The sequence below is a fragment of the Lycium barbarum genome, chromosome 2 (assembly GCF_019175385.1).
Source record: "Lycium barbarum isolate Lr01 chromosome 2, ASM1917538v2, whole genome shotgun sequence".
NCBI lineage: Eukaryota > Viridiplantae > Streptophyta > Magnoliopsida > Solanales > Solanaceae > Lycium > Lycium barbarum.
The window spans coordinates 93,209,878-93,230,912 of NC_083338.1; the positions used below are offsets into that span (position 1 = coordinate 93,209,878).

At 39.2% G+C, this 21,035-nt stretch overlaps 1 protein-coding gene across 2 annotated transcripts; it reads left to right on the forward strand.

Moving 5' to 3' along the window:
* The first annotated feature begins 1,932 nt into the window (after positions 1–1,932).
* On the forward strand, positions 1,933–20,469 carry LOC132626622 (uncharacterized). 2 transcript variants are annotated; one of them, XR_009577521.1, is made up of 9 exons: positions 1,933–2,125; positions 2,204–2,407; positions 4,076–4,184; positions 4,573–4,643; positions 4,953–5,018; positions 5,091–5,203; positions 11,995–12,094; positions 13,028–13,157; positions 20,194–20,469. XR_009577521.1 is itself a non-coding variant. In XM_060341551.1 (8 exons), the coding sequence occupies exons 1-8, from the start codon at positions 2,014–2,016 to the stop codon at positions 20,286–20,288; spliced, it is 870 nt and encodes a 289-aa protein (XP_060197534.1). In that variant the 5' UTR covers positions 1,934–2,013; the 3' UTR covers positions 20,289–20,469. The 2 variants fall into 2 exon arrangements, 1 of the variants encoding a protein (XP_060197534.1); XM_060341551.1 differs by lacking the exon at positions 13,028–13,157 and having other exon boundaries at positions 1,934–2,125.
* Positions 20,470–21,035: the final 566 nt, after the last annotated feature.

Consider the following 21,035-nt stretch of genomic DNA (forward strand, 5'->3'; position numbering starts at 1 on the left):
GTTCTAAACCAAAAAACGATCATATAACTACATAACTTAGATTATAATACACCAGTACTACAAATGTTGTTCTTTATGTCTTGGTACAAAAATTATAGTATTTGGTCTCGGCATAATCAAGATTTGGATAGAGCTAAACCAAACATGTGTTGGAAATTAAGTAAAGCAATTGGTTAGCATAGTGAGACCACGCAAATCTAATCTTAGGCACAACTACTTAATTTCTGATAAATGTGATTTGGGCAATGAAAAGTCCTTAGGTGCAACTTAGGCTATGGTATTAACTCCTAAACTTATGTCTCTTCTTGTTCCAAGTAGTACCAGTCATATGACTGAATATGTTGATGTGACCATAAAATCCTTTTATAACTTGAAGAATGGTAGAGACCATAAAATCCTTTTGTAAGTCAAGTTTGTACCATTGTTTCCGAAACTTACAAATGAACTCATTAGATAAACAAGTCACATTACAAATACACCTTCGGGGTAATCCAATAATCTTGCCATTGAAGTCATACATTACAAATTAAAGTTGCGTTACAAAAACTTCCATAACAACACAATTACATTGAGAATTACTTTCAATGGTTGACAAAGTACCAAAACAACAAAATTACTTTGGGAATTACTTCCACTGATTGGCAAAATCTAAATAACACTTAACTATAACCCAAACTAACAATACACAATACTAAACTTATATATGTGCCAAATAGAAAGTTAAAGTCCATTTCCTAACAACATATGCCACGAGAGTAACAAGCAAACCAAACAAGCACAAGATGATCAAGCTCTCCTGCACCAATTTTTTCCTCAACTAATATATTGTTACAACATCCACAATAGCAAAAGATTCAAATTCAGCCACCTTCACTGCCAACATATTCCTCTCAACATCAAGAGCATCCAATTTCCCCCTCAACTCTATTATGGTTACAACATTATTAACAACAAAAGCTTCAAAATCAGCTCTCTTCTTCGTCAAATTATTCCTTTCAATATCACAAGCATCCAATTTTTGCTTTTGATTGCTGATGATCTCTATAGCTCTTGGGGAAATTTATCTTTATCCCAATCCCAAAATTTACATGATTGATTTTGCTCAAAATACCACAATATAATCGGCAAAATAATACCTAAATCCAATTAAAATGGAAGAAATGTAACTCAAACGTAAACTTACCTTGGGCATAGGGCACTTGACAAATTGTCTACCAACGTTTTTTGACGTTCACGCAGTGAAACGATTTACTTCAAATCCACAATGACACTTCCTCTTCGAACCAACTGAGTCGCTCGACCCCTCAAACATTCTTACAAAGAGATTTGAGTTAAAAATTAGGTCTGGATGATTGGAGAAGATGAGAAAGGAAGAACTAAGGTTCGGGGTTAGTGATTGGGTTGAAATTGATTGTCGGGGAAGAAGAGCTGGTTGAAATCAATAGTCCATTTTTTTAATCGCATAATGAACCAGGGAGATGGAAATAAGAATAGGCTTTGGGTTGGTCGGGTGTATGAGTCGAGTTTTAATTTAATTTAGTATTTAATTTGTGCTGGTTTAATTAAACGACGTACACCTCTAATTGGAGGTCACGTGTCATATCTGGTATTGTAAAACCAACTTTAATGAATTTTGGTAATGGTGATAATATAAATGAGCTAAACAATTGACGAGTGACATAAATGAGCCATTTCTAATAGTTCGATTATATATTTGAGCCTTTTCCGTATATTAAATTAAACAGAAATAGATGTGAGTTCATGTCACCGGTGTCTAGTAGTTCACGGCAATAGTTATTTTTTTACTTCAGAATTAGAAATAATATAAAATGATTTCAGGGATGTCAGTAAAATCTTGGCCTTTTAAATTTTTGATAATACGTGGCAATATCCTACAACTCCATTGACAAATATACTGAAAGAGAAAAGGATCTCAACTCTCCCTTTTGTTTCCCTTCTCTTTTTCAAAGCTCAAAAATCTCCACTCCCGCGTAGAACCCCATAAGCTTCAGAATGGAGGACTCCATAGCTAAATTCTGCAAAAGCATGGCCATTTTCTGTAACAATCTCCAAAACAGCTGCCACGCCCTCAAAGAGTCCGTCGATCGTCGCCCCATACCTCTTGGTATAACAACTTTCCTACACTTTACCCTCTTTTTTTTCATTCTTTAATTTTGTTTTAAATAGTCCAGCTTTGTAACAGATTCAGCATCGACGACCTTTGTGCAAAGCCTGAATCAAAGAGTATCTTCACTGAGCAGTGACCTCAATGTGCTGGACTCCATGTCTTCCGGACCTGTGTCGTTTGAGGAGTTGTCGGGACATTGCAATGAAGTGTTTAAGAAGAACCAAACTGATCTTCTGTCCCTCCAGGACCGTCTCCATAGTCTTGGCTACATTTCTTCTGGTAAGTAAAATCAATCAATCAATTATAGCCTGGTTGGCCGAGCTTCTAAATCAGCTTATTTTGAAAAACTTTTTTTTTCTGAAGTGCTTTTCAAAAAAGTATTTTTAGCGAAAATAAGTTTGTATTTGGCCAATTAATTTTAAAAGCACCTTTGAGTTGAGTATATTTTTCAAAAAGGTGTTTGGCAGAAGCTATTTTTTTCAGCTTCTGGAAAACAACTTCTGCTCTGCTCCAAGTACTTATTTTCTCCAAAAGCTTAGCCAAACACCTCTCTTTTTTAAAAATAAGCACTTTTGAGGAAAACTAAGCTTGGCCAAACAAGCTATTAGTCAGATGTTGTGGTTGGCTATGTGCATTTTTGGGAAAATTAGGCTCTATGTATAATGGGAGATAATACTTATGCCACGTAGTCCATACTTTCAATTAGTTATGCAGTTTAGCCCATATTTGTGTGTCACACCTTTTATACACTATTATATACTTTTATACAAGATTGATACATTATGTATAATGCTTTCCGCCAGGTATAATGTTGTATACTGGGCTACGTGGCTTAATATTTTACCGTGGGCTGTATATTTTTGAAAATTTCCCCTTTTTGTTATTAATTCTGTTCCATTCAGGTCTAAATTTTGAGATGCTACTTTGCTTATAAAAATTTGCCCTGGAAAATCAGGGGATCTAAAACTAGAGGTTTTGTCAATTTCACACTTATCTGGTTAACACTGGACCTACTTTTAAATGTGACAAATAGTAACTAAACACTAATCCCAAGCAATTGGAATTGCCTAAGTGAACTTTTTATTTTTATTTTGTTATTTCGTTAGTCGAGTGTACATCGATTACTAGTGATTGTAGGTTTTTTGAGGGTCACATACCCATTTTGAATATCCTGCTAAGTTTCCATAAAATTTTCAAAAGATTTTAAATTGGGATATGCTCATTGGAGCTAGTATTAGTGTCACATATGGCATACCTTCTATTTTGATCACTGATGTATTTTAAATGTTTGATCTTGTAGTTTTCTCTTTCAGAAAACAAGTGAATTGTTTTTTTGGTAGAGGTGGTGTATTTTTGTCTTTCTGAATTTGGCACATAGGTGTGCCAAAGTTGGACCTCCGTTGAAATCTTAAAAAATATAGAAATGGGTCATGTGACAAATAACCTTGTTTTTAGCATTATATGATGCACAAAAAAACAGTTCCAAGCTCCCACAAGTCCAAGGGAGGAAAAAACCAGCTCTAAATTCAATCTTGTAATGAGATAGGAATTATTACATATTCAAGGGTCATTGTATGGGCTGTAACATGTAAGTACATAAATTGCTAGAAGATTGACTCTTGAAGGTTAACAAGTCAAGAAAATTCGCAGTATGAAAATTTTCTTACTTGATAGCTATGTTGAGGTAATATTAGAAAGAATTGTTTCAGGAAATTTTCAAAAAAGTTAAGTTATTGAATGCCCATTGGAGCTAGTATTAGTGTTCTGTAGTTTGTACCTTTTATTTATCACCAATGTTGTACGTTAAACTTGTAAAATTGTCATATTGGGGAATATCAGAAATTCTGTTTCTCTTATAACATTCTGCTTTTTGCTTTGAATGATTATCATCTTACTTTTTTTAGTACTTACTTATTGAGTGGTTTGCTATTTTCTTTGCTGCACAAGTCGATCTTATTGATGAAGACAGTGGAGGAGAAGAAGAAGACGCGAAAGTTCGGGAAGATTTATCTGCTGACTGCAGCTTAGACTTCAAGAAAATTGAAGATGATCCTTTGTATCCTTTATGATTGTTTTATCTCTAATCAAGCTGAAATCTTGTACTTGAATCCTCCTAAACTTTTAGGCTCGTAGCCGAATCACAATAATGGATACTCTTTCGCTCGATGAACTCAGTGCAGGTCCATGCTCAACATGGCTTTCCTCTGCCTAGAAAATTAGGGGTTTTGCTTATTTTCATCTTTCCTTAAAAAAAAAAAAACAATCAAAATAATATGACGAAGAAAGAGTTGCAGCACCATCAACTTGCATAAAATTGAATCTTGAATGATTATTTAGAAGTTGGGGTGCGTCCCTTCCCCGGACCCTGCATTAACCAGGGATGCTTCGTGAACTGGGCCGCCCTTTTTAAGGAGATTTTTATGTGTGCTACTTAACATATTTAGGCTGGATGATTCTCTGAATTTGCAGAACCTTGGTCTCTCTGATGTTTGCCTAGCTACCATAGCATCTGAAGGTGAGTTTCATACTGAGGAATCAAATTGCCATATCTTGATGGAATATTAAGAAAAAAATTCGAGGCATGAATTGCATTAGATTCTTCACTTGTAGATTTATATTACATTTATTGTCTTCAACCCCAGGGGCATCGCGAAGACGTATCTGACATATTCCCACCACCCCTCCCCCCCCTCTTTCCCTTCAAAGTATACTTTAGATTTGTATGGAGGAAGAAAGTTTCTTGATGCCTTTGCTCTAGCTTTCCTTTATGATAAATTCTTACTTGTAATATTTTCTTTTATCTCATCTGTATTCTGATTTGTAGCTAATACGATATATGAGAAAGAGGGATTCTATCTATCCACCGAGAAGAAACAGGATGATAGTGATGGTATGAAATTCACATTCCACATCCTTAACTTCGCAAACTCGTCTAAATGTGTTTCTTGCTTTCTGAACATAGGGAAAATGAACGATGAATTAAACTCATCTGAAGATACTCAGTCATTGATAACGGTGTCAGAAGATGAATATGAAAACCTCCCCAAACATATGAAGATTTTAGCTTCATGGCAGGTGAGGTTTCTGTACTGGTGATCTCATTTTCTTGGCAGTCCTTTTCTAAGAAAAAAAAAGGTGCTTAAGAGTAGATACTGAGCAGACTAAGGAATATACTCTGATACAAATAGAATTCACCCATGAAGGTTTTACTGGTGAGATAAAATTTCAAATGGACTACACTATACTATGGAAATTATGCGTAAAAAGGTTGTCCTGCAGCTAAAAGGAAAAAAGAAGCATGTAAGAATTATCTTAGTAGTTTTGGAAGGTGGCATGACCTTGTGCTTTGAGATCTTTGTAAAAGGGTTGCTGAACACCTAAATGAATGTCAAATTATTAATAGCTAAAGACTAAAGTATATCAACTTCAAAACAGTGTGGTTACTTCCCTCAAGTGTTACCTCAACTGATTTGAACCTTGAGTGATTTATGTAGGACAACTATATAAAATTTGTCATCACATATGGATGTTATACAAAAAGTAAATTTGACAAATAGGTAAAATGTGGATACCTCCCACAGTAAATTTGACAAATAGGTAAAATATGGATACCTCCCTCAGTCCTCTTTGAACTTTGAGAGTGTACACAAGACCTTTATTTAATGCTCCCTATCAAATTGACGAAGCTTGATAATATCAAAAGTAGAAAAAGGTACCATTTACTTATCTTCTCTTCCCTCTCGTCCGTAGGTGCTTCAAGGCCAACTTTTGTTGCTGCCCCCTTCCTTGTTGAGTTCCCTATAGCATGAACTAACATCCATATGTTGACCTCCATCCCGCTAAGTTAATATATCCCAAATAGAGAATCATTGTGCACCTTCGGGAGGTCTGATTATTGTTGTTGCTCTTACCGATTACAACAGGTTCCTGAAATTCAGGGTGGTTAAGGCGTCTTCAGTCATCTCTGTTTCACGCACCCGTAACTCAGTTACATATGTTATTCACTCATTGTCTCTTGTCCAGTGATTTAGTGCGCCTCACATCATATGACTGATAACATACATTTGTTTTCTATCTTTCCGCTTCTTTATCACAAACCATATTCGCCCTTGCCAATGGCACCAACACTAGGATGATATGAATTGTCGTGTCTTTGTGTTTCTAGTGCCTTTTATCCTATTAGCAAACTTGTGTAGGCCATTGATTGTTCCAAAATCCTCCATAACCAATCTGTTGTTGTATGTACATATATCACGACCCAGCATAGGGGTTGTCGTGACTAGTGCTAAGTGAGATTAAGTGGCAATGTGTTTTTATTAAGATTAGTATGTCTGAATCTGAATACACATCTGATTATTAAGATGTTATCTCTATGTTTGAATATTAAATAATTAAGACTGTTTGTTAGCAACATCTGAATAAGCATAATTTTATTTTATTCCAGAATTAATGAACATAACCAAAAAAGAAAAAAAAGATACAACTTTTAACCCTTGCGTCCAACATTGACATATAGAAATTTCCCCACTGCCGTAGCCCTTGTATATCCACCAGCAAATTTGAACTTTCAGATCTCCATTAAAATCCTTCTTTAAGCTTCAAAACTCAAATTTCAAAGAAAAGAAGAAAACATATTCAATTATTAACTCATTTATTTTTCCAATCCCCAAAATCCATCCGACCACCTATTTGCACTATCAGACCCACCATTTTTGCCGCTGTAACTCAAGAAAAACCACCACTGTCAAGGTGGTGGTGGGTGGTAGGAGATTAGAGAAGCTATTAGTGGTGCATTTTTGGAAGAGTTCAAGGTCTTCTAAATCTTGTTGTTTTTCATGGAATGATGCTTAGTTATCTGTCATCAAAGTGATTGTCTGACGATGCATTTCGGTTATACACATTTTTTGGGCCAATGGAGGTGTGATTGGGAAGAAGAAATGGTCAACAATAGAAGTTAATACAAGGAATTGGAAATAAATGGTTGTGGTCATTTCAATTTCAAATACGAAGAATGTTTCTTGTGTCATTTGTGTTAGAGGCTAGATGATAGTTTATTGGTTTCATTAATCTGGCGACGAAGGATAGAAGTGAATTGAAGAGGCAGGTTGGGAAGTCCTTCGCTATGGATGATGTGCTTATTCAGGGAGTTAGATTGAAAAAGAAAGAGAAGTTTATATTATAATAATTAGAATTTAACATTGAAGAAATAACAAAGCCAAAAAAGGGTCTGAATGATTTTCAGACTTTGTACAAGATCTGCTTGAATAAGATTTATTTAGACCTATTAAGTGATTGATTTAGGAAAAACAATAAATGCACTGAATGGCCGAGTTCTGAATTGATTCAGACCTCCATCAGGCTCCATTTGTTTGCACTCAATGGAGGTCTGAACCTGAATCATCCGTTTGTCAACATATTAAGTGCATTTTTTTCCGTGTCACTACCAGTTATTAGCATTCTAATCTTAAGTCTTAATATTATTAAGATGTCCATTTAAAATTTCTCGTGAATGTAACTTTTTCCACTACTATATTTATTACCATCGCCAACCACATCCACCACTAGCCACCTTCATAACTTGCCACCACCAACCACTTCCACAACCATCTACCCGTGCCACCAACCACCTCCACCAACAACTACTATCACCACTAACCACTGACCACTGACCACAATTACATCTAAGCCACAACCACCAACCACCTATAGCACCAGTCTCTACTGCACAACCACCATCACCACTACATCTAGCCACAACCACCTCTAGCACCAGCCTCTACTGCACTACCACCACCATCTCTACTATACCCCACCTTCATCACTAGTCACCACCACCAATCATAACTATTACCAACCTCCACCACATAATCACCACCACCAACGATCTTTCTCGCTAGTCACCACCACCTACTACCTCTATGGCTAACTTCTACTGGACAATCACCATCTTCATCACGAACCATCACCAAATATCCATTACCACCGGCTACCACTACACCACCAGTGTCACCAACCTCGTCCGTACAACCATGCACACCACCAGCCACTACCTTATAACTATCATCGCAAACCACTAAGACTGCCCGCCACCACCACAAGCTTTTAGAGTGTGGCTCATGTATGAAACAATTTATATAACCCTATGTAAAATAATATTTTCTCTAACATTTTGTGGATACAATGTTTATTATTAATTTATTTGAATTCTACATTTATTAGATCTTAAGTAAATAAAAAATTTCCAGTCAGATTTAAAAAAACAGTCTTAATTTTTCAATGTTCAGATCTAGATGTGAATATGTGATATCCAAATATTCAAATGTGTATTCAGATTTAGACATACAATAACAACAACATACCCAGTGTAATCCCACAAGTGGGGTCTGAGGAGAATAGATAGGATGTATGCTACCTTTGTGGGGTAGAAAGGCTGTTTTTGATACACCCTTGGCTCAAAAGAAACGTAGTCAATGCAGGATTGCAAGAAAAATAAGACAACAAAATGTCAAGATACAAAACAAATGGAGCAACACATAGTACTACACACATAAGGATAATGATCTATGCGATACCAAAATAGTACTACTATGAAAAGGAGGAGAGGAGATGGAAAGGCTAGCCCCCCCCAAATGTCCTCAGTCAGCTGAAGCTGTGCCATGTCTTGTCTAATTACCTCCCCTTAGTTCTTCTTCGGCCTACCTCTACCTCTTTTAACTCCTGCAACCACCTATCTCTCACACCTCCTCACTGGCACGTTCTCACACCTTCTCTTCATATGCCTGAACCATTTCAGTCTCGCTTCTCTTATCTTGTCCGCCATGGAGGCCACTCCGACCTTGTCCCGTATATCTTCATTCCTAATTCTATCTCTCCTAGTATGACCACACATCCATCTGAGCATCCACATCTCCGCTACCTTTATCTTCTGAACGTGAATGTTCTTGACTGGCCAGCATTCTGCCCCATACAACAATGGTGGTCTAACCACCACACTGTAGAACTTACCTTTCTGCCTAGATGACACCTTATCACAAAGAACCCCGGAGGCGAGCCTCCATTTCATCCACCCTGCTCCAATACGGTGTTCGACATCATCGTCAATTTCCCCGTCCCCTTGTATTATGGACCCAAGATACTTGAAACTTCCTCTTTTGGGTATAACTTGTGCTTCGATATTCACTTTCACATCCTCTTTTGGGTATAACTTGTGCCTCGATGTTCACTTTCACATCTCTCTCTTGCGTCACGTCACTGAACTTTCACTCTATGTACTCCGTCCTGCTTCACCTGAAACCTTTATATTCTAAGGTTCTCCAAACTTCCAGCCTATCGTCAACTCCAGTACACTTCTCGTCAATCAAAACTACTATCCTCTGCAAATAACATACACCCCGACACCTCCTCTTGACTATGTCGCGTCAATTCGTCCATCACTAAGGAAAATAGAAATGGGCTAAGGGCTGATCCCTGGTGCAACCCCATCACGACCGGAAAGTGTCTTGAATCACCTCCCACTGTCCTAACCTGGGTCTTAGCACCCTCGTACGTGTCCTTAATTGCCTTGATGTAGGCCACAGACACACCTCTAGACTCCAAGCATCTCCAAAGGACCTCCTGAGGTACTTTATTGTATGTCTTCTCCAGGTCAATGAACACCATGTGTAAGTCTTCCTTTTTGTCCCTATATTGCTCCACCAATAACTTGACAAGATGAATAGCTTCTGTCGTCGATCGCCTCAGCATGAATCTGAATTGGTTCTCGGATATCGACACATCCCTCCTCATCCTTATCTCGACTACCCTCTCCCAGACTTTCATAATATGGCTTAGCAACTTGATACCCTTATAGTTATTGCAACTCTGAATATCGCCCTTGTTCTTGTACAACGGGACCATTGTACTCCATCTCCAATCCTCTGGCATCTTTCCTAAATATGATATTAAACAACCTAGTCAACCACTCCATACCTGCCTCCCCTGCGCTCTTCCAAAAGTCTACTGGGATCTCATCTGGCTCGTCGCTCTTCCCCTCCTCATTTACGGATAGCCTCCTTAACCTCTCCAGCTTTTATGCACCTACAGTACCCAAAATCTCTACGACTCCCGGAATGTTCTAACTCCCCCAGCATGATATCCCTGTCCCCTTCTTCATTCAAGAGCTTGTGGAAGTACGTCTGCCATCTCTGTCAACTCTCTGCGGTTTCTACCAACACTTCACCATTCTTGTCCTTGATGCACTTCACTTGGTCCAGGTCGCTAGATTCTCTCTCGTCTTGGCGAGCCTATACAAATTCCTATCCCCGCCTTTGCACTCGAGCTCGTTATACAAGTGAGGTTCTCGCTCGGGATAACCTTGTAGTCTTTGCAAACACCTCTATCACCCTTCCTAAGGAGCAAGTAATCTATCTGAGTCTTAGCCACCGCACTACTATAGGTCATCAAGTGCTCTTCCCTTGGGAAGCTCGAGTTAGCTATGACCAACTCAAAAGCATTCGCGAAGTCTAAAAGTGAAACTCTTTCCTCATTTCTATCCCCAAAGCCGAACCCGCCATGCACATCATCTCAATAAAATCAAACAGGGCATAAACCCATCTAGCAAGCTGACCCTTTTTATGATAAGAATTTGCCGGTCTTTCCTATACTAAGAGCAACTCTAGTTTTAACTCTGCCATTGTTCAATCAACTTTGTCATGCATGACCCCAGAGATACTCATATGCAAGCCTTCACATTATTGCAGTATCTAGGGAAACATTTGCTTTTCTCTACGCATGGTCACCTAGATAGAATTTTTTTCATACGCGAACTGGGCTGGATCTTTAGATGACAGAAGATCTACATCCGGTTACTGTACACTCGTAGGTGGGAACCTAGTTAGTTGGAGATGTAAGAAGAAAAGTGTAGTTGCAAGATCAACTGCGGAAGCAAAATATAGAGCTGTAGCCTAGGGTGTTTGTGAGCTTCTTTGGCTACAAAAGTCACTAGAAGAATTGAAATTATCTGGAAAAGGAAAACTATTTTTGTAATGCGACAACAAAGCTACAATCAGTATGGTTCAGAATCCTATTCAACATGACCAAACAAAACATATTGAAATTGATCGGCACTTCATCAAAGAGAAATTTACTAGTGGCACCTTGAGTTTGCTTCATGTACTGTCAAAAAAACATCTAACGGATGTGCTTACAAAAGGCCTCAACAAATGGATTTTTTTCCCTTTGGTTTGCAAGTTGGGCATGTGCAGCATCTTTGCTCCAACTTGAAGGGGAGCGTTGATTGTTAGTTAATTAGCATGATTTTAGGTGACTTTATTTTTCCTTTACAGTAATTATAGGAATAAAATATTTCCTTTTATTGTAATTGATTGTCTTTCCTTAATCAGTTAACATTCACTTGTGTAAATACCCCTTCTCATAGGATGTAGACACATACTCTAATACAAAGAAGCCTTTACTTCTTTCTCAAATTCTACAGGTACTAATGTACTGAATGCCATTATACTTCTTTTTCCGAGTGTTGTATTCTTAGCTGTTAGAGTGTTTTTGGACACTTAACTATACTTTAACTGAACTTCAATCGAAACTTTGATATTCCATTTGGAGCAATGCCGTTCCATTTTCTAGACATTCAGAAAGAAAATTAAACTTTCAGCAGTTACCCTACTGCTGTAAGTCTTGTAGAAGATGATAAATGCTTATTTCTAAGTTGCTATACTTGTTTTTCACCTTCAACAAAAAAAAAGCTTTTTGGATTGCTGTAATGCTTTTCTTTCTCTTGTTTTTTCTGTTCTGTTTCATCTTTCTTGTTCCCTTGTATTCATGGTTTATGGCTTCCACTCATACACTAAAGTACTGAAATACTTTTATAGGAATTAGTTGTTGCTGTTGAGAAGATGAACTCATTCCTCCACACGAAAAATACTAGGCCATACTCCTTCCAGCAAGCTGAAATTGCGGAAATAGGGTTAGGTATGTATTTTTCACTTTGTTCCTTTTTCATTTTGTAGTTGTGTCTATGTTAATTGAGGACATGGAAGTGTAGTTGTCATTAAATGAACATCTCCATTCTAGCATTAGTTAATGGCTCTAAATTATTTTATGGTGTGGTTCCTCTGACAAAATTTCCACTTGCCTTATTTACGGTGTTTCCTTTAGGGAAGATAGGTTGGCATCTTGTCTATCGACTGTGAATGCATGACTGAAAGATGCAGATTGCCTGAACCGCAAATTAATGGATCCGATATGAATTGCCAATGTGTACCTTGTTTAGATAAATCATATATTTGTAAATTAGATTCCAAGCATGTCATGGTCATGGAAATATAATTCAGAGTATTGTTATAGGGTGATCCTCTAGGAATTTGAATACTTTGGCCCTTTGATGGTTACCCTGCAAAGGAATATTTGCTTCATTTCTATTCACGTGGGAATACGTTTCTTGGAACTGTGTGGGGAATGGGATGGTGGGATTTGACTTTTTAATACTGTTTGTCACAATTGATTAAAACTTCTCTTCAACGAAACCACCCTGACACTAACCTAGACATATTATACACTAAGTGCCTTTATTTTGTTTTAATTATATTACCTATAAAATTTCTGCTTCTAATAGTTTCTATTTCTGTCTGTCTATCATTTTTTGTTAATTTCTCACTCCAATTCTAATAGAGTTGAGGTTATATTTCACTAGCTTCCATTGTTATTTCGCTTTCCATTTTTTTAATATAGTATATTGTCTTTACGTTAGTCAAACATTGGTAGCCACTTCCTACATCTACAATAATCCTCTATGCACTTATCTTTCAGTTTATCTTAGCATGAACTTTCTCCACTGTAGAGACATAGTTTTTAATAAATATCTGCCACTTCTCTGTGTTGAATAACAAAAGGATGACCGTACAGGAGCAACTAAAATATGACGGGTTTGAAGACTGAAAACTACGGAAGCTTTGTGCCTTTTGTTCCCTAAAATATGTAGAATTCTGTCAAAATTATGGAGTGTAGTTGAACAGCTTTGCTAGTTCAATCCCTGGTAACTATAGCAATTTTGTTCGTCATGCAATGCTTCTATTGAGCCGAGGGTCTCTCGGAAACAGCCATCCTACCTTGGTAGGAGTAAGGTCTGCGTACATTATACCCTCCCCAGACCCCAAGATGTGGGATTTCACTGGGCTGTTGTTGTTGTTGTTGTATGCAATGCACAGATGCTTCTATCAGGCGAATTTTTTGTTTCTTGTTGATTTATTAATAAAATATCTGTTGTAGAAACTTAGCTATCCCGCATCTATTTTTGTCACAAATTCAAGTCATTAGGACTGATCCTAGGTTTTCTTTGAGCAATAGCTATAACAACTTGTGAGCTAGTTTGCAAGTTGCTCAGAGAGTTAAAATTTGGAGAAATCAATCAATGGAACTTGTGTGTGATAATCAAGTGACCCTTTATATTGTGTCAAATCCGGTATTTCATGAGAGGACTAAGCACATTGAGATTGACTGTCACTTCGTCAGAGAAAAGATACTCAGGAGATACAACAACAACATACCCAGTGAAATCCCATAATATGGGGTCTGGGGAGGGTAAAGTGTACGCAGACCTTACCCCTATCTCGGAAGATAGGGAGGCTGTTTCCGGAAGACCCTTGGCTCAAGAGAAAACACGACGAGAAAAGGTCAGATACGTACAAGCAGTTCAAAGCAAAATGAAAATGAAACTAAAGAAAGCGAAAAAGTCATGATAGAGCAGTCTGAGAAAAGGAAGCAGTAGCTACCACAGATAAATAAGATAATCGAAGTACAAGAAACAACATATAGTAGCAAGAATCAAAGGACAATAGACTAGAGATCAAAATTGCGACTACCTACTAGCCCTCTACCCTAATCTGAGTCCTTCATAACCTCCCATCTAAGGTCATGTCCTCGGTAAGCTGAAACTGCGCCATGTCCTGTCTAAGCACCTCTCTTCAATACTTCGTCGACCTACCTCTACCCCTTCTGAAACCATCCATAGCTAACCTCTTCCACCTCCGCACTGGGGCATTTGTGTCTCTCCTCCTCACATGCCCAAACCATCTCAGTCTCGCTTCCTGCGTCTTGTCCTCCACTGATGCCACTCCCACCTTATCTCAAATATCTTCATTCCTAATCTTATCTCGCCTGGTGTGCCCACACATCCATCGCAACATTCTCATTTCCGTAGCTTTCATCTTTTGGACGTGAGAGTTCTTGGCTGCCCAACCCTCTGCCCCGTACAACAAAGTCGGTCTCACAACCACTTTGTAGAACCTGCCTTTAAGTTTTGGTGGCACCTTCTTATCACACAACACTCCTGAAGTGAGCCTCCATTTCATCCCCCCTGCACTAATACTATGTGAGACATCACCGTTAATATCCCCATTTCCTTGTATAATAGATCAAAGATATTTGAAATTCCTTTCTTGGATGGCGTGGGTACCAAGCCTCACTTCCACGCCAGCCTCATAGGTCACGTCACTAAACTTACACTCCATGTACTCTGTCTTGGTCCTACTCAACTTGAACCCTTTAGACTCCAAAGTTTGTCTCCAAACCTCCAGCTTAGCGTTCACTCCGCTGTGTGTCTCGTCAATCAAGACTATATCATCTGCGAATAACATATATCATGGCACCTCACTTTGAATTTTCCGCGTCAAACAATCCATCACTAAGGCAAATAAAAATGGGCTAAAAGCTGATTCCTGGTGCAACCCCATCTTCACTGGGAAGTGCTCCGAGTCTCCTCCCACTGTTCTTACCCTGGTCTTGACTCCCTCATACATGTCCTTGATCACCCTAATGTACGCTATAGGTACACCTCTAGCCTCCAAGCATCTCCATAAAACCTCTCTTGGCACTTTGTCGTAGGCTTTTTCTAAGTCCATGAAAACCATGTGCAAGTCCTTCTTCCTCTCCCTATACTGCTCCACCAGTTTCCTCACAAGATGAATGACTTCTGTAGTTAAGCGCCCCGGCATGAATCCGAACTGGTTCTCTGAAATGAACACGCCTTTTCTCACCCTCATCTCCACCACCCTTTCCCACACTTTCATAGTGTGGCTCAACAGCTTGATCCCTCTATAGTTGTTGTAACTTTGAATATCACTCTTGTTCTTGTATAAAGGAGCCATCATACTCCACCTCCATTCCTCGGGCATCTTCGCCGTTTTAAAAATAACATTAAACAACTCAGTCAACCACTCCAAACCTGCCCTGCCCGCACTCTTCCAAAACTTCCCAGAGATCTCGTCAGGCCGGGTAGCTCTTCCCCTGCGCATCCTACGAACAACACCCTTAACCTCTTCCACCTTTATACTCCTACAATACCCAAAATCGCGACGCTTCTCAGAGTACTCCAAATCTCCCAACACAATGTCTCTGTCACCTTTCTTGTTTAAGAGTTTATGGAAGTATGACTGCCATCTCCGTCTAATGAGAGCTTTCTCCACCAATACTTTGCCATCCTCATCCTTTACGCACTTTACTTGATCCAGGTCTCGTGCCTTTCTCTCCCTCGCCTTGGCTAGCCTGAGCAACTTCTTATCCCCGCCTTTGTCCTCTAGTTCTGCATATAGGCGTTCAAAAGTTGTCGTTTTTGCCACCGAAACTGCCAACTTCGCTTTCTTTCTCGCAATCTTGTACCTTTCCCTATTCGCCCGCTTCTCCTCATCATCTTTGCTGTCTACTAACTTCGCGTATGCCACCTTCCCTTGGACTTCTCCATTCTACCACCAATCCCCTCGTTGTCCACCACGGCGACCTCTCGAGACTCCTAGAACATCCCTAATGTAGCTCGCCGTCGTATCCCACATACTGCTCGCATCCCCCCTACTCTCCCAAGCCCCCATAGCCATCAACTTCTCCCCTATCTCCTGGGCACTCGACAAAGTCAGACTTCCCCACCTGATCCTTGGCCGGTTATCCACGACCCTCTTTTTCTTTTTCTTCTTCCTCATAATCTCCAAATCCATCACCAAGGGCCGTAAGGTTCTCACTCAGAATGACCTTGCAGTCTTTACAAAGACCTTTATCCTCTCTTCTAAGGAGCAAAAAGTCTATCTGCGTCGCAGCCGTTGAACTACAGAAGGTTACCAAGTGCTGATCCCTCTTCGGGAAACTCGAGTTGGCTACCATCCAAAAGCTTTAGCGAAATCCAGAAGTGAGACTCTACCTCCATTCTTGACTCCGAAGCCGAAACCTCCATGCTCATCATCATAACCCCTCGAGGTTGACCCGATGTGTCCATTGAAATCTCCTCTTAAGAATAACTTCTCAGTGGGCGGTATACCTCCCACCACTTCATCCAAATCCTCCAAAAAGCGCCTCTTCTCCTTCTCGTCCAAGCCTGCTTGTGGCGCGTAAGCACTAATAATGTTCAAGGTAAACCCTCTCACGACTAACTTAATCTCCATCATCCGGTCATTGACCCTCCTAACCTCTACGACTTGGTCCTTAAGCTCACTATCTACTAAAATGCCTACCCCATTCCTATACGTCGACTTACGCGGGAACCATAACTTATACCTGTCCACATCCTTAGCTTTGGATCCTACCCATTTGGTCTCTTGGACGCAAGCTATATTAATCCTCTTCTTCTTTAGAATCTTAACTAGCTCTATGGACTTTCCCGTCAAAGTCCCAATGTTCCAGGACCCTACTCTCAACCTAGACGCTCCCTAAACCCACTTACCCCCCCTAACCCTAGCCCCCGTCCCCGATCGAGAACATGACCCTAGTCTACCATCGCTCACTAAAGCCACTAAGGCAAATATAAGCAAATCAAAGATTGAAATAAAACAAACAGAAATCAATACTAAAGCACAGTTAGCGAGAGACTACAGGCAAGTTAGGTTACTACGACAATAAAGATAGCACTATAAGCTAGATGAATAAAGGCAAGAATGTAACATCAAGAGTCAAGAATGCATGGCAGGCAAGATTTAACAAGGCTAAAAGACACAAGAATTGATATGAGCCACCAAAGGTACCAACTCCGGGTGGAAAAAATAAAAAATAAAAAAATATAAAAAAACCTGTTCGCCGTCGGAGTTACTGTTCACTGCCGAAATTACTGTTCACCGCCGGAACCTGCTGACCTGGACGGAAACCTACTGGTGAGGGGTTTCCGGGTGCAGAAACGAGAAGACAAGAAGCAAAAAGCAAAGAAAAGAGAAGAGAAGAGGAGAAAGAAGAGAGAGATCTGGCTGGAAAAATAGCCTACCGTCGGTGCTCGCCGGCGAAAGAGGAGAGAGGGAGGCGTACCTGATGGGGGGTCACTGCCAGGGAAGGAGTGGGGGGGGGTGGGGGTTGCTAAACTTACCGTTGGGAAAGAAGGCGGGAGGGGGGGAGAGGGAGGAGTGATAAATGATACTCAGGAGATATTGTTACAAAATTCGTGAAGTCGAATTATCAGCTTGCAAATATTTTCAGCAAGTCCCTCAGTGGTCCTTGTATCAGTAACATCTGTAGCAAGCTCGGTATATATGACTTATATGCACTGGTTTGAGGGGGAGTATTAGATAATTGCTGTATATAATGCTATGCATAGAGTCCTACATTGGAAAATAGGTACTCAGTGATGTGTAAATGATGTATATAAATAAGGCTCAGTGTAAGACAGTTATGTAATGCATCTTAATAATATTTCTCACCTGCCTTTACTTTTCACAAATCTGTTTCTGGGAGAAGGATTTGGCTCAGGATATCTTCTGGCATTTCTGGTGTTTACTGGTTTGCCTAGAACTCTAAGATTGGGATTTCAGCATTTTCACGTTCAGTCGTGAACTGAGTTCTGCTTGGGATGTGATGATTGTGACAAGACAGCTGACTAATCTTACTGCCACAATTGTTTGGGAACTCTATAATTTGGAATCAATGGCAAAGAGATTGAGCTGGCGACAAGAGATGGAATAACGTTTAACTGTGAGTGATTCCATGGCACAGGTTGATCCTTCTTTGCAGGAATTTATAAGTGGTGGAAAGTTTAGTGGTTATGATCACTCAGTCAGGAAGTGATCTTCACAATAAAGATGCTCAATATGCTTTCGAAGTGTTTGTAGTATGGCAAAGCTCATTTAAATTTCTTTATCATATCGTGAGATCAACACATGAATTCGTGGCATTTTATGATAAATGGTTATGCATTGAACGGATTGGGGGTTGATAGATTGGATTTGTATGGTCAGATGAGGGAGCTGCGTTTGAACCCAAACGAGTTTTTTTTTTTTTTTTTTTTTGAAGTTTCAGGGTTTGTGCCAGTACAGATATTGAGGTTTTTCATGAAATTGCACAGCTGTTTGAGCTTGAGTGGTCTGGCATCTATTTGTTTCTTTGTGGTGTGACTACTTGAGCTTTATTCAAGAACCTGACCGAACAGTCTCTGCATATCCATTGACTGGCAATTCAAAGGCAAATATCTTTGAGCATGCCCTTTTTGATTCTGGTTTACACGTTGCAGAAGCTAGTAGTATATGGGAGTTATACAGGGGATTTAAACCAACTATTCTTGTCGCTGCTGAAGCCAAAGCTGTGCAAGGAAAAAAACTGGACCATCAAGTTCAGAGTTCAGTCTTTCAACAGCTTTCAGCCTCTCCTTTTGATCCAAGTTCAGCTCCTCCGAATTGCAAGGCTCTTATGGTGTTTCTTATAGCACGGAAGAAGAAGATCAAACCAGTAGATCTCATGGTTTCAAGTGCGCGTAATGCTTGCAAAGAGCTGGCAGTTTTTGATCTGGAAAGGTCTGTCCATGACCTTGCACTAAAGGCTTGTGTTGAGGGTAACATAACTGTTGAAAATGCACTTGTTGATATGTACAGAAAAGTTGGAAACATGAGCGATTGCGGAGAACATTTGATGATCCAGAGAGCAATAAGATTATTTGAAATGTAGCAACTGCTAGTGCATATGGAACAATTAAAATATACAGGCCTATCTATGAATACAGTCCAAGAATGCAATATTAATCATCAAGGGGTATTGTTATTTTCTTCTTGAGGATAAGTTAGTTGAAGCTATAGATGGGCAGAATGCTGTGTGGGGTATTTGCAAGCAGGTGGAAACTCTATTGCAGAAATGCGGAAGGACAAAAATGCTCGATGCAATCAAACCATCTCCAAAAGAGCTATATGAGCTAGTCAGAGAAGTTGCTGGCGAGGAGTTGGTGGAACTGCTGCAAATTGAAAACAAGATTCCAAGAAGAAAGGCCCTATTATCGTTGGAAAAAAGTGGTATAAGCATATTGTCTGAGAGGGATTATATCAGTACAATGGAAGCTTTTGGGTCTAATGAAACAATTCAGAGTTGCTAAAGAAGGGTGGCGGCATAAAATAAGGCGCAAGATTCAATTGGAAAATGCTCTTGTTTACAGCTTGCAAGATTGACTCAAAGACAAGAACTGATATATTTGGTGTTCTTCACAATTTCCATTTGATCCTGACGGTGTTAGTTCTTTCATTTTCATATTATCACACCCTGAGGACAAGGGTTGTTTGAAGGGAGGGATCTGATATGACCTAACTGTCTAGATGACCAACTCACGTGAATAGCCTTTTATTACCAAGTGAGTTAAGCTCATTTTAGCAAAATTAATTATGGCTTACCTTAGCAGTGCATTTTAGCTTCTCTAATACAGCTAGCTAGGTCTATAAATAAGCTCTTTTCATTTCAACTTTCATCTTTTTGGCGGAAATAAAATAGCCATAGTTTAGCTTAGCTTTTGAACTCTGTTTTCCCTTTGCTGCAATAATTTTCTTTACCATCAGTGAACTCCCATTCACAGACAGTGTCACGATGCAATTAGCTCCAACTTTAGGTATGATATAAAAGGATTTGTTATTAGTTGCTATAACATTGAGCTGGCTTGTATGTCTGTAAAAGTATGTGTGCTTTTTTAAACCTATGTTTACAACACTAAAAATATCTGTTCACAAAGAAATTGAAAGAAAGAGCCAATCATTGTGCTCCCTTTCCGTTTATTTCCCTGCAGTCAAATTAGTTTATTTGTTTTTTCTTTTCCAGCTATAACTAGCCGTAGAGTAACTGGTTCTTTATTGATGCAGGGCATAAAGCTAGATCTTATCTGCTGCTGCTGATCAGAATGAGTCGAGTAATAGTAGAGACAAGTGGTGGTTTGATTTGTTATAGTATACAATGAGTGCAGAGATGAAACCCATTGACATTAACATGTTAGCAATATTTAGCTGAAGTGTGTTTTTAATGTTTTGGTCTTCTTGAGCACAAAAATGTGAGGGCCTAACAAAATTTGATGCTGCATTTAGTATTGTATTATAAACTCATTCATTCGCATTTTGAAATGCTAGTGAATGTTGGTATTACGTTGCTTGAAATTCTTTTTTTAACTGTTAATGTACGGATAGCGTACATGCACAATGATATCTCATGGGGCTACCTCTCACCAACTCTTACATTAGATAATTCTGTTCATCAAGGCTTAACAAATGTAAAAAAATTAATGATTTTTTTTTCTCTCAACTGAGGTTTGAATCTGTCTCCCATGGTTCTTATTCTTCAGCTGCTGCGAGAAAGAAATAGAGACTTAGGTGTTCATATCCAGTTATATTTGTCTTCCCCTTTACCCCTTTGTCCACCTTGTAAGCTGTGTTTGATTATTATTGGATGGGTGGGGGTAGATAGGGGAAAAGAAGACTCTCCGGAAGATGCTGTGTAAAATTAATTTTGAAAGCAAGTGGAACTACATTTGAATGTGACAGCTGGTAATTAATTGATTTGGCTGAATTGTCTGGCTAAACAATTACTTGATGAATGCTAAATTGACCACAATTGCAGGAGTGTAATTACACTAAGAATCTATTAGGGAAAATTTAGGAATATGCTCATTTTCAAAAGTGCTTTTCAGTGAGTTCGAAAACATATTTGGAGC

Bases quoted from the DNA above. Each gene is read 5' to 3' on its own strand.
- LOC132626622 (XM_060341551.1), top strand. From the start codon at position 2,014: ATGGAGGACTCCATAGCTAAATTCTGCAAAAGCATGGCCATTTTCTGT. The intron at 4,185-4,572 runs GTATCCTTTATG...TAACATATTTAG, and splicing joins AAAATTGAAGATGATCCTTT to GCTGGATGATTCTCTGAATT. The intron at 5,204-11,994 runs GTGAGGTTTCTG...ATACTTTTATAG, and splicing joins AGATTTTAGCTTCATGGCAG to GAATTAGTTGTTGCTGTTGA.